Source organism: Monodelphis domestica, chromosome 1 (genome assembly GCF_027887165.1).
Source record: "Monodelphis domestica isolate mMonDom1 chromosome 1, mMonDom1.pri, whole genome shotgun sequence".
Classification (NCBI taxonomy): Eukaryota; Metazoa; Chordata; class Mammalia; order Didelphimorphia; family Didelphidae; genus Monodelphis; species Monodelphis domestica.
Window position 1 is genome coordinate 760,404,515 of NC_077227.1, and position 14,648 is coordinate 760,419,162.

At 40.7% G+C, this 14,648-nt stretch overlaps 1 protein-coding gene across 3 annotated transcripts in view; it reads left to right on the forward strand.

Moving 5' to 3' along the window:
- The window catches only part of LOC100617800 (zinc finger protein 420-like), an 86,208-nt gene that overhangs the window by 7,795 nt on the left and 63,765 nt on the right, over window positions 1-14,648 (forward strand). For 2 of the 3 annotated variants that reach the window (XM_056825119.1, XM_056825128.1), the window contains exons 3-4: window positions 6,622-6,748; window positions 9,817-12,769. The exons of the other annotated variant lie outside the window; for it this stretch is intronic. In XM_056825119.1, the coding sequence (XP_056681097.1) occupies window positions 6,622-6,748; window positions 9,817-11,516 (1,827 nt within the window). In that variant the 3' untranslated portion in view covers window positions 11,517-12,769. Of the gene's footprint in view, window positions 1-6,621; window positions 6,749-9,816; window positions 12,770-14,648 lie in introns of those variants that run through there. 3 annotated transcript variants of the gene reach the window in all.

Below are 14,648 nucleotides of genomic sequence, written 5' to 3' on the forward strand. Positions count from 1 at the left end.
GACAAACACAGGATCTATATGAACACAACTACAAAACACTCGCCACACAACTAAAACTAAACTTGAGCAATTGGAAAAACATTAACTGCTCATGGGTAGGACGAGCCAATGTAATAAAAATGTCCATCCTATCCAAACTCATCTATCTATTTAATGCCATACCCATGGAACTTCCAAAATTTTTTTTTTTACTGATCTAGAAAAACCATAACAAAGTTCATTTGGAAGAACAAAGGATCAAGGATATCCAGGGAAATAATGAAAAAAAAAAATACAAAGGAAGGGGGCCTTGCAGTCCCAGATCTCAGACTATATTACAAAGCAGTGGTCATCAAAACAATTTGGTACTGTAAAAAAAATCATTATTTAAATTGCAAAGTTTAAATTCCTTTTGAGAAGAATTTTAGGTAAAGAAGATGCTACCTCTCTGAATCCAGAACTGAACTGTTGGAGACGCCACCATGAAGAAGCCTCCAGACCACAAGTTGCACAAAATTGAACTTTGGGTGTGGTTGATTGAACATTTATTTGTATGTATACTTTTATGCCAAAGGGGACTGCCCCCTAATGGCTTTTTGTCAATGTGTTCAGCAATTATTGGTTTTATTCTTTTTTCTCTTATCCTCACATTATTGTAATCTTTAAATTGATTATGTTTTCATGATCCTTTGGAAAAAAATTAATTTTTTTGCAAATGATCACATGGGGGAATGTAAAAAATAGACTCGAATACAGGACTACAATCCCCATGAGCCTTTGCTCCACTTCCCCAGGATGCCTTGTAATCTCACCTGGGCGGAGATTGAGAAGGCATTTAAGCTGATTCAAAGGCTTTTGAGGGGCTTGGCTCTTTTTGGACTTCCGTTTTGGTGCAGAGGCGTCTCTTCCGTGATGTGAGGTTATTTTGTCTAGGCCTCTGGCCTAGGCACATGTTTCTTACTTGTATATTCTTTAATCTTTAGCCTTTAATAAACCTCTAAAAAATATAATACTCCTTGCAGAGAGAAACTAATTTCTACCTGCCTCAGTCTCCCCGTCTCCCCTAAAATTTAATCTTTACAGTACTGGCTAAGAGACAGAAAGGAAGATCAGTGGAATAGACTGGGGGAAAGTGACCTCAGCAAGACAGTATATGACAAACCCAAAGAGCCCAGCTTCTGAGACAAAAACCCACTGTTTGACAAAAACTGCTGGGAAAACGGAAGACAGTGTGGGAGAGATTAGGATTAGATCAACACCTCACAACCTACACCAAGATAACCTCAGAATGGGTGAATGACTTGAACATAAAGAAAAAACTATAAGAAATTTAGGTAAACACAGAATAGTAGACATGTCAGACCTTTGGGAAGGGAGAGGCTTTAAAACTAAGCAAGACTTAGAAAGTGTCACAAAATGCAAAATAAATAATCTGGATTACATCAAATTAGAAAGTTTTTGTACAAACAAAACCAATGTAACTAAAATCAGAAGGAAGCAACAAATTGGGAAACCATCTTCATAAAAACCTCTGACAAAGGTTTAATTACTCAAATTTACAAAGAGCTAAACCAATTGTACAAAAAATCGAGCCATTCTCCAATTGAAATATGGGCAAGGGACATGAATAGGCAATTTTCAGCCAAAGAAATCAAAACTATTAATAAGCTCATGAAAAAGTGTTCTAAATCTCTAATAACCCGAGAAATGCAAATCAAAACAACTCTGAGGTATCACCTCACACCTAGCAGATTGGCTAACATGACAGCAGAGGAAAGTAATGAATGCTGGAGGAGATGTGGCAAAGTAGGGACATTAATTCATTGCTGGTGGAGTTGTGAATTGATCCAACCATTCTGGAGGGCAATTTGGAACTATGCCCAAAGGGTGATAAAAGACTGTCTGCCCTTTGATCCAGCCACAGCACTGCTGGGTTTGTACCCCAAAGAGATAATAAGGAAAAAGACTTGTACAAGAATAGTCATAGCTGCGCTCTTTGTGGTGGCCAAAAATTGGAAAATGAGGGGATGCCCTTCAATTGGGAATGGCTGAACACATTGTGGTACATGTTGCTGATGGAATACTATTGTGCTCAAAGGAGTAATAAAGTGGAGGAATTCCATGGGAACTAGAAAGCCCTTCAGAAAGTGATGTAGAGCGAAAGGAGCAGAGCCAGGAGAACATTGTACAGAGAGACTGATACACTGTGGTACAATCGAAGGTGATGGACGTCTCCATTAGTGGCAATTCAGTGATCCTGAACAATCTGCAGGGATCTAAAAAACACCATCCACAAGCAGAGGATAAACTGTTGGAGTAAAAACTGATGAAAAGCAACTGCTTGACTACAGGGGTGGAGGGGATACGACTGAGGAGAGACTCTAAATGAACACTCTAGTGCAAATACCAACAACATGGAAATGGGTTCGAACCAAGAACACTTGTGATACCCAGTGGAACTGTGCATCAGCTATGGGAGAGGTGGTGGTGGTGGGGGGATGAAAATGATCTTTTTTTCCAATGAATAATGTTTGGAAATGACCAAATAAAATAATGTTTAAAGTGGAAAAAAAATATATGAGGTAGAAAAAAAAAAGGAGTTACAACTTCCTGTGGGGATTCTTCTGGAGTTCTGAGTTCAAGGCTGGTGAAGAATCTGCTTACTGGTCCTGAGTTCTTGGAGCTGGTGTGACTGTTCTTACATCTCTCCCTTTGAACTACAGTGTGGGTGAGTGATAAAGGCTGACTCCTTTCCTGGATTTTCTGAAGGGACCAGCCTTAGGAGAGACCTACACTATTGAGAAAGACTTCGTGTATCCCTGGATCCTTGGCTCAAGTCCAAGGCCCCTCCAGCTAAGGAATACTTAGCCCTGCTTCCGTTGAGCCCCAGGCCAGAGCAAAATCCTCAGTGTGTAGGCTAGATATCCTATTTTCTCTAATTTTTCTTACATTAACTATATTTCATAATAAATTGTTAACATAAATCTCTTTGGAATTAATTAAATTCCTGGTGACCCTATTCTTAGATGATCCAGCCCAATCTTTTATATTAACCCCATCCATTTTTTAACGCCATTACAGAACCCAGGTCTTCCTGATTTCAGATCTGGCACCCCATCCACCATGTGATTTGGCTGGGTCTAGTTCCAGGCATTTTCAATGGCTTCACCTCATGTCTGTAATAGTTTTCCTCCACCTTTCAGATCACTGACCCCTTTAAACTTCCTGTAAGTCCCAACTAAAGATGAAAAACTTTCTACAGGAAACGTTTCCTTGTCCCTCTTAGTCAGTTTGCCTTAATTCTTTTCATTCCTCCCTTTCCCAGACAGAGCTTGCTTTGTGTCCATGTGTCTATGTACTATTTCCGTCCCCCACTGGACTGTGAGCTCCTGGAGGGCAAGGACTGTCTTTAGCCTTTTGTGAGATCCCCAGAAGTTCAGAACAGGTGCTAAATTAGAGGTAATGGGAATGAAAGTGTTTGGTCCTTGAGATGTGTAAAGGTGAAAACTAACGGTTGGAGTTAAATTTATTTGAAATAAAATGGTCAGAAGGTTATTTTCCAAGGAGAGGGGAAATGATAAAGCAGAGAAAGGTGAAAGAGGTTAGAGAAAATACCTATACTAGTCCTAAGCCAAGGGAGCCCTCCTCCAAGCTTGAGAAACTAGGAAAGGAGTCGGCTTTTTTCACTCACCCACAGAGCCGTCCCATAGTCTGAACCAAGTTGAAGCCGAGATCTAATCTAAAATCTCCAGCAAAGCTCCTCGAACACCATCCAAGACCATCTCCAGAGGATAATCTCTTCACACTGTCTTCTCCACATCCCAGACTGAGTTTGGGGCTTGCTTTTTCTGGTACCTTCTTGTCCCTTCTCTTCACAGGGGACAGTCAGAGGTTCCAGAGTTATCTAGCACTGCCCAGGGGGCAGTGACTGGGAGACTGACCTTTGGCCTTCTGACGGTCAATTTCTCAATAAAATTTTCACAGTTTCCTGATTGACCAGTGTCTGAGGGTGTGAGCTCTTAAGAGAATTCACACGTTTCTGACTGAGTGGTTACCCGCTTTTGAGAATGACTTGCCAACACTCTTACTTCGTTTTGTGTTCTGGAGTGGTCAGTCATTTTAGCAAGTGACTTAGTGTTCACACGTCACAGATGCCCTCTGTGTATCCGCCTCTTCTCCTTTGTGGTCCCTCAGTCCACCACAAGAAGCATCCTCCTGGAGTAGATGGAGTGCCACACAATTCTTCCCATGATCCCCTCTGTCTTTGTCTTCAGCTTTAGTCTCTCCTTGTCTGTAGATTATAAAAGAAGCCTCTTTCTGCTCTCTCTGATGTTCTGCTGCTGCTACTGTTGTCTTCAGTTATTCACTCCTTCATTTCTACTACTTGGGTTATTCAAGAAGCAAAGGATCCCTTCCCTTTGGGCCCTTTTCCTTAAAATACTGCAGACTCCTCTTCATTAGTGAACATTTACTGTTATGCCCAACATTGTGAAGCTCACATTTGAAGATGTTGGGAGTAAAATTTAACCAAAGGGTAAACTGAGTCAGCTCTCCAAGGAAGATAAGCAGAGGAATAATGTCTGTCAATAAAAGGAGTCAGTTCCTTGTCTCTGTTAATGCTCCAAACCCTAAGACCATGATGGTGAACCTGTCCGTGTCCGCACTGACACTCATAGCCATTTTCCATGACACACGAGTATATGAAGCTCCATACAGAGAAGTATAAATATAGGGCTGCATGTTGAGAAGGACATTTTTTTCTTGAAGTGACAACACCCGAGTTACTCTTGGTTTTTTGACAAATTTTGACACGCCAAGCTCAAAAAGTTGCCCATCGCTGCCCTAAGCAGAAGGCTAGATCTCTTTGATAGGTTTGGGGTAGCACAGAACTGTAAGGGTGGAAAATTAATCAATTTATAAAAAGATTAGACTGGATTATATTTAAAATAGTATTGCCAGAATTTAATTTATTCCAGAGTTTTATTTATAATTTATTCACAAAGTATAGAAAGAGTGAAGTAAAATCAGACAGAGTATAGGGTAAGATCTCTAGCCTAAGCACTAAGTAATTTACTCCTGGCCCCTGGTTCCACTTGGTCATGGAGAGTTAGTCCTTAGCCAGAGAGGCCTCGTCAAAGCGAGGACCTGGGCAAATGTCTCTCAAGAGGTAGGTCTCTCCTGAGGCTGGTCTGTTCAGAAAAATCCAGTCAGCTTTTTCACTCACCACGTGTCAGTCCAAAGGAAGAGATTTAAGAACAGTCTCACCAGGAACAGGGTCTCGGGTCCAGTCAGCAGATTCTTCTCCAGTCTCCAACCCAAACAGAACTCCAGATGAAGCCAAAGTCCAGGTTCACCCCTCTGAAGATCTCAGACTATTCTCCCACGAATCTCAGAAGATTCTGCCCCACAGGAAAGACACATTCTTTTGTGTCACTTCCTGTGCCTTCCCCTAATTTTATGTCTATCAATCACAATTGAAGCTTTGCTTTATGTCTGCCATGGGGCAGATGGTCTAATTCTGATTCGTCACCCTCTATTGCACATGTGGGTCACAAACCTTCCCACTAAATGATTAAGTGGGATGTTTACAGTTTTGGTGATTAAATCTACAAATGTGCAGGGGAGTTAATTTTCACCATTGGGGGAGAGTTTAATTTAATCTTCACAGAACCAAAAACAGACAAGGGAAGTGATAGCTATCCTAAGGTAGGGGTCCCCATTGGTCATACAGCTGGGATAATCAGGGACACTGTGATTGATTGGAATAATAATAAGGGGCCAGCAACGTCTCACCACTCTTTCTCTCCTGGAACTAAGAAGAGATTCTTGTGTGAGTCCAGTGTGCGGTCTGGACCCGACTTTGGGCAGCAACCAGACATGTCTGAGATGGGATGGGGGCAGAGAAAGACTAGAGCTGACTCCCAGGGGCTTGCCTGAGTCTTCCAAGGTCAGCTAATGCCTCAAAATGAGGCTAGAACAGTGATGGAAGAGCCCAAGAGCTGCATTCTGTGCTTCACGTATTACAGGCTGGCTGAGTGTGGAGCCGAGTCAGGAGGCAGAGAAGCAGGACTCGGGCAGTTACCAGACAAAAACAAGTTCCTAGTAAATAGGATCAATAAGTAAATGATCCGAGATCAGCTCAGCCTTCTCTGAGGATGGGTCGGCTGGGCTGCATCCTGAGTCCCCGAGCCCTGTGGAGCACCTTCTCTCCTTTCTGGTGCCTTCCACAGTGTCAGGAGTAAAGACTGCTCTGGGGGCTCATTACCAGGTAGATGAACATTTATTAGTAAAGAGAGAGGCAGAGAGGCTCAGGCTCTGGAGCTGGCTGCCCCGGCACACAGAACAGGGCCACAGACACGTGACTGACTCCTACATCCCATCACTGGGGCTCTTGGGATCCAAGCTGCCCTGGAGGTCCCCTAGAGATTTCCCTTCACACAACAGAAACTCCTCAGCTTCCTTCAGGTACATCCTGGGCCCTTACAGACTCAGCTTCTACTGCTGACTCTGACACAGACAATGGGCGGGACTTTGGGCCCCTCCCTTCTCTGTGGGTCAGTTTCCTCCTGTAACTGACCAGAGGTGGGCTCTTCCTTGTGATGTGACTTTCAGCCCTCTGTGCTCTGACTTCATATGGTCTAGGAGGTGGTGACGTTCAGGGATGTGGCTGTGGACTTCACGCGGGAGGAGTGGCGCCTCTTGTCCCCTCCCCAGAAGGAGCTGTACAGGGAGGTGATGCTGGAGAATGTCCGGAACCTGCTCTCTGTGGGTAAGGAGTCATTAGCTCAGTAGTGTGGGAATGGCTGAAGATGAAAGAACAATGGGAGCCCTTAAGGGAGGAACAGACAGGCATAGATGAAAGAAGGGATGGCCTGCTTTGCCCATGGAAAGAGATTTTCCTTAGCTAGAAGAATGACTTTTCCTCAGATTCTGAGACCAGAGAGGAAAAGGAGGCATTTTAGCTGGGTTAGATGGGGAGGGTGAGGGAACTTTGCAGAGAGGTTCAGCTTTTGTTCAGTGAAATATGAGGCCAAGTTCTGAGAACAGAAGGTGAGTTAGGGGTCGGAAGAGGCCATAAGAGAGAGCTGGAGACCAGGGGAATATTTGGAAGGGTACTGAACTAGATGGCAAAGGCAATCCATTAGGGAGATGTTATCGGATTGCCTTGCCAAGGTGAGGAGCATAATGAGGTCAGAGAGCCTCAATGTAGGATGGAGCCAGGCAGCTGGTTCCCTGATTTTCTTCTCTCCTTTGACATGCAGTCCATTAGGGGGAGTGCAGACTGCTACCTTCCTTGGAATCTATCCGAGCCTACGCTTTCCCTAAATAATCAGCCTAGACCCTTTCCTGTTTGCTGGTGCTCAGTCTTTGCCCTGTTCTTCGATATTTAGGTGACCACAGCACCTCACTTTAAGAAGATAAGACTAGAGAGAGAAGCCTCTGGGATCTTCAGGATTGGGTCTGCTGTACTTCCAATAGAGTTACTGTTGACTACTGAGAAATAAGGGCAAGAGAGGGAAAGAAACACAGATGAGGCCAGTGCATGCATTTGCCTTCTAGAAGAGAGACCAGAATGCAAGGATCCTGGTAGAGGTTGGGTCTGACATAATCACTGGGCCCAATCAGTAAAAATGTATTAAAAAATAAATATGTTTTAAGAACATAATTAAGCCGTGAGCATACAAATGAAAAGGTTAAATTCATGTGGGGACAATGATTTTTACAAAATTATGTGGTCACCAGTAGTTATATCTTGAGTCAGAACCTTTATTTATAAATATTTACAAATGGAGAGGAAACAATAAAGAAGAGAAATATGAGAGAGGTTAGAGAAAATATGTGTATTAGTCCTTAGCCAGGAGGAACAGTGGTGATTAACCACCGCAGCCTCCTCCAAGATGGAAGTTAATCTCTCCAGTAGTTAGGAAAGGGGTCAGCTTTTTAGTCACCCAGTGAAGTAATCCAAGAGTCAGTTTCAGTAGAAACTGAGCTTTGAGCCCATAATCCAAGCTGTAGTCTCCAGAGAATATCCCTTGAAGACTATCCAAGACTATCTTCTCCAAAATAATCTCTTCCAAGACAATCTCCTCCAATGGAGTTCAGTTTGGAGCTTGCTTTTATAATGACTTCTTGTCACTTCCTCTCTTCATAGGGGCCAATCACAATTTCCAAATTGTCTAGTACTGTCCTAGGGGAAGTGTCTCTGGGATTGAATTCTCACCTTCTGAAGGTTAAGTTCTCATCAAAAATATTAATAGATTACTTGCTGATTGAATCAAAAAGATTCACAGTTTCTTGACTGATTGAATTTCTGAGGGTATGAATCCTAAATATCTTGCTTGCTTCTCACCTAGTACTCAATAGGGTGCTTAATCTTTTGTTGATTCAATTTAAAAGTAGACAGAGGGGAGGTAATCCTGTCTTCAGTCTAGGTTGGTACTAAGTATAGGTACTTAAATTAGTGTTAACTCAGGATTGATAATAAAGGATTCCCTTTCACACAGAGAAAGGGAAACACCAGTCTGGGCTTTTCTGGAGCTCATAATCTAGAACCCAGACATGGAGGTGGTTTAGAAAGAAGCACCAGATCTTCCATCTCACCCTGAGATGATTCAGGGAGAAAGGAGTGTTGGGGAAAGGAAATGCATTTAATTCAGCAGGGAAATCAGGAACTAGAGGATTAAAGAGAATAACAATGTAAGGAGAAAAGCAGTTAAAGGAAAAAACAATCCAAATTCTAATGATAAATATAAACATTACCATTTGCATATGGTGCCTAGTATATGTCCTACACTTACTAAATATTTTCTCATTAGATCCTCATAGGAACCTTATGAGTCACTTGATATTATTATGTCCATGTTATAATTGAGGAGCCTGAGACCAAAAGAACTCCTTGGACTAGACCACAGATAAAAGTCCTAGCAGGTTTCTGAAATACAGGGAGAATGCATCACCACTTGTATTGTGATTTTTAAGAATATGAAAATGCCAGAATCTCTATAAAGTAGGAAATAAGAAGAGAACTGTACAAGATTTCCTGCTCATTTGCTTCCAAAAGGTCCTTACAAAAGGATCATGTATACAATTTACTGTGTGAGACATATTTTTAAATATGGGAAATGCCATATTTTTGTTGAAATTGTATTTAATAGAAGGATTTTGAGTGAAAAGAGGCATCTAAGGAAAAGTAATGACTGCTTTCTAGGAGTAGGGAACAACAAAATCTCCTATTCCTTGGATAAATGCAAAAAAAGAGTGCTAAATTTCCTCATCTGATCTCAGATACTTGACCAAAAAATAATATTGAAAGCAATCATGAAGGGAATTTCTTAAAGCTCACAGAGATGCGAGATTATAAAATAATAGGAACTTTTAGTCTACATGCACACCGTGGGGTCATACCTATAATGAGAGAATTGAATATATAGACAGTGACAATGAAAGCTAAAAGACTGAAAATTAATTTTCTAGTATTGTAGAAAGCACTCCTAGTCACAAGATTTGGGCTCAGCTGCCAAGATTTTGGATTAAGTCACTCATTCAGTTTTTCTGACATCATGGTCTACGTTAGGAATGTAATAAAGCTATGCTGTCCAAAATTCCAGGTTTGTTATGAAGATCCAATGAGATCACATGGGAGGCTCTTTGTTATTTAAATTGATTTTTAGTTTTCAGGGATTGGCATTTTTCAAAGGATGGATGTGCATATTTAAGTTAGAAGACATTTCTTATTTCAGAGGATATAGAGCAGTATATGTTTTGATGATGAAGGAAAGGATATAGCTTTATAGGTGTATATATCACTACATATGTATTTTTTACTGTTTCCTTAAGGAGAGACAAGATCTGAAATGAAGGTGAATCCAAGAGAAGTGAGCCTTCTTTTGGAAGAAATGGACCTACAAAGATTCAAGAGTGATGGTCTTGATAAATTTGCTGCTGTGCAATTCTGTGTTGCACCTCAAAATTCATCTGATAATGAACATCAAAGAATGTACACTGAGGAAAAATCTATTGAAAGTATTCTGTGCAGGGATACTTTTATGCAGAGGGCCAATCTCTTTGGACATCAGAGGATGCACACTGAGGAGAAACCTTATGAGTGCAAACATTGTGGAAGGATATTCAGTCATCGCTTTGCTCTTGTTGGACATCAGAGAATGCACACTGTGGAGAAACCTTATGAGTGCAAACGATGTGGAAGGATATTCAGTCATCGCTCTGCTCTTGTTGTACATCAGAGAATACACACTGGGGAGAAACCTTATGAATGCAAGCAATGTGGAAAGACATTCACTCAGAGCTCTGGTCTTGCTTCTCATCAGAGGATGCACACTGGGGAGAAACCTTATGAATGCAAGCAATGCGGAAAGACATTCAGTCATACCTCCAGTCTTACTGTACATCAGAGGATGCACACTGGGAAGAAACCTTATGAGTGCAAACAATGTGGAAAGACATTTCATTATAGGTCTGCTCTTGCTGTACATCAGAGAATACACACTGGGGAGAAACCTTACGAATGCAAGCAATGTGGAAAGACATTCACTCAGAGCTCTGGTCTTGCTTATCATCAGAGGATGCACACTGGGGAGAAACCTTATGAATGCAAGCAATGCGGAAAGACATTCAGTCATACCTCCAGTCTTACCATACATCAGAGGGTCCACACTGGGGAGAAACCTTATGAGTGCAAGCAATGTGGAAAGACATTCAGTTATACCTCCAGTTTTTCTGTACATCAGAGGATTCACACTGGGGAGAAACCTTATGAATGCAAGCAATGTGGAAAGACATTCAGTCATACCTCCATTCTTTCTGTACATCAAAGGATGCACACTGGGGAGAAACCTTATGAGTGCAAAGAATGTGGAAGGTCATTCAGTCATAGCTCTGATCTGGTTGTACATCAGAGAATACACACTGGGGAGAAACCTTATGAATGCAAGCAATGTGGAAAGACATTCACTCAGAGCTCTGGTCTTGCTTCTCATCAGAGGATGCACACTGGGGAGAAATCTTACAAATGCAAGCCTTTTGGAAAGACATTCACTCAGAGCTTTCATCTTGCTCATCATCATAGGATGCACACTAGAGAGAAACCTTATGACTGCAAGCAATGTGGAAAGTCATTCAGTCATGCCTCCAGGCTTTCTGTACACCAGAGGGTGCACACTCGGGAGAAACCTTATGAGTGTAAGCAATGTGGAAAGACATTCGGTCATACCTCCAGTCTTTCTGTACATCAGAGGATGCACACTGGGGAGAAACCGTATGAATGCAAGAAATGTGGAAAGACATTCAGTCATGCCTCCAGTCTTTCTGTACACCAGAGGGTGCACACTCGGGAGAAACCTTATGAGTGTAAGCAATGTGGAAAGACATTCGGTCATGCCTCCAGTCTTTCTGTACACCAGAGGGTGCACACTCGGGAGAAACCTTATGAGTGTAAGCAATGTGGAAAGACATTCGGTCATACCTCCAGTCTTACTGTACATCAGAGGATGCACACTGGTGAGAAACCTTATGAATGAAAGCAATGTGGCAAAACTTTCACTCTGTTACAAGGGAATCACTTTAAAAGACTGATATATATTAATCTAAGGTCGCCAAGGAATTCAGCTATGTAATTCCTAAATGAAAACTCAAGTCAGCAGTCAATATTTTATGGAGTTTAATTACAATAGGAGGAAGAAAGGAATTAGAGATAGAGAGAGAGAAAAAGGGAGAGAAGGGAATAGGGCTTAAATACCCCTTCTGTTTAGGCTGGGCCAAAAGGCCCAAGCCCTTAGATAGCTGGGGCAAAGAAAAGAGATCAGTCCCTATTACTCACATGACCAAAATGGAGAAACAGTCTCAGAGGCCCCCACCTTCAGCTTCCTTCAGAGCAAGCTGCTCAGAGCACACACCAACCACACTGACCAACTTCTCAACCCCCCCACCTCCAGTCTTCAGACCCCCCTATCCTTAAGGAAACCATCCAAGTTCCCTCCCCTCAGTCCTCACATCTACCAATCACGTGTCCATCAATTTCCCTGTGCCAATGGAGGCTCTAGCTTAACCCAGGACCGCCCAGAGGTCTGGCTTTGCACATGTCTGTTGTAGGTCATATTTTCAAATAATTAAATCTTTGATCCTTTGCTACAGCCCTTTCTAAATCCTGTTAACCTGAGTAGGGTAGAGATTGGAATAATTAAATTTTGATCTAGGCTGTAGCCCTTACTCAATCCTGTTAGGACTGAATAGAGTGGAGATTGATTCCAAGTATCTCCATTGTATCAATTCTAAAATCAATCATGACTCAAAGAAATTCCTGTTCTATGCTTAAGCATAGGTCAAAGTCCTTTCCATTGTTCAGCAAAAGGTTTCTGTCCTAAAGTAATCTTAAGGGAAGAGAAAGAACCTCCCATGCCAATGGGGTTCACATTCCAATAGTCAAGACCCACTATCAATAGGAAATTTTTCAAGTATGAAATTTCCCAATGGTGAAATTTCCAACATTTATAAGTCTAAGAAATTTTGAGGTTTACAATCCCCCCTGATGATCATTGGGAGACTAGTCTCCCCATTGATCATTTAACATAATTATTTTGTAGTTCTAAATTCACTTCTAACTAAAGATATACACAATATTCAATTTTCTAAGAGAAATTAGAATAGTGAGAGAGGAAATAGAAAAGAAAAGAAAGCAAAACCAATGTTTGCTAGGCGCATTGACAGAAAGCCAAATTAGGGGCAGTCCCTTTTGGCATAAATGTGTACAGTTACAATAAATGTTCAATCAAAAGTTCAGTCCAATCAATCACATCCAAAGTTCATTCTTGATCTTCTTGATGAAGTGTAGGTTTTCGGCATCTTTCTGCAACAGTTCATTCTCTGGATATAAAAATTTCAAGCTTCTTTCTTGAAGATCTTTTCTCAAACAGAATCAAAATCTTTGAATTATTTTTTTTTATAAAAATAAAATCTTAAACAAAATTCTTGGATTTTTATAAAAATACAATCTCAAACAAAAAAAAAATTCAAAAATTCTTAGATTTTAAATTAAAATACAATCCCCCCTGAAGTAAGTATTTAAAAAAAAAATATATCAAGTTTAGCTCAGAATGCAATGTTCAGTTATGGGGGTGCATGTGTCAATTATCAAAAGAATAGAAAAATAATCAAAAACATAAGAAAAATTCAAAATAGACCTTGTATAGGTCCAGTTTAAAGTAATTTCTATCCCACAAGTATGTAGGACAGAATGCAGTAATATTTCACTTAGCCATTTGTAGCCAAGACTATAGGAAGTTGCCATAATATAAGAAGAAAAGAATTAGAATTCTATTTTGATGGGGAAATGTCATTCCCTTGTCTGATTTTTTCCTCAGGGATATAGGGAGCCAGCATGATAGTCAAGCTTTGTACTTGTTTGAGTACTTCGAAAAGAGTGTAGATACAAGGAAGTCCTACGACTTAAACATAAGTTAAGCGTCGCAACCTCGAGTCTCACTTTAATATTTCTTGTGTGCTCTATTGTCACTATTCAGGTTTAGTCTGTGCTCCTTGTTTTTATCCCTTTTCCTGGAATCAGACACAAACATTAATCACAGTCCTATAATATTTTATCAACAAATGGCAGGTTCCCATAGTTTAAAGCTTTTAGGCATATATTGATATTATAGCAAGAGTATATATATTAACTTGTATTACTGCAGGTAAAAATAATATTAATATTAATTATGTGTAACTTCAGTACAAAAAATGAGAAAAAAATCAAATATTCTGATCAAAAAATAAAAGAAAAGAAATAAGAAAAAATAAAAAATCAGTAATTCAATATATTCTTGAAAAAAAAACAGCATCCATTTGTCTATGGATTATTATCTCCAATTCTTATGATAAGATAGAGTCACAATTCATATGATAGGATAGAGTCAATCAGTCTCAGCAGAAGATGCTTTCTTCACATGTGAGCAGTGAATCCAAGAGTCTCTTTCTCCAATCTTTATAGATGTTGGAGTAGTTAATAATATTTGGAATGGTCCTTCCCATGAAGGTTGAGTTGCTCCAGTTCGCTTGAAATTCTTGATATAAACTTTATCTCCTGGGTTCAGGTCATGCAGAGAAAAGTCTAATGGTCCGGCTTGTACTGCAGCTCCGGATTCATGAAGTTCACGTAGTTTGTGCTGTAACTCCTGTATATAGGAAGCAATAGTAATATCTCCCCCTAATAGCGATGTATAAGCCGGGGAGAAAGGCTTAGCCTGTATAGGCGGATGTCCAAAAAGCATCTCAAATGGTGAAATATGTAAGTCTCCTCTAGGCCTGCTTCTAAGATAAAATAGGGCCAGAGGGAGAATTTCAGGCCATTTTAAATGGGTCTCAGTGCATAATTTGCCAATCATAGTCTTAAGTTCTTTATTCATCCTCTCCACTTGGCCTGAGCTCTGGGGGTGATATGGAAGATGGAATTTTGGAGTTATCCCCAAGCAAGAATATATTTGATTTAAGACAGAATCGGTAAAATGACTCCCTCTATCTGAGTCAATACGTGCTGGTAGGCCAAAACGAGGAATAATTTCTTTTAAAAGTATCTTTGCAACAAAATCTGCTGTGGCTCGGGTCGTAGGAAATGCTTCCGGCCATCTGGTTAGTTGATCTACAATTACTAGACAAAATTT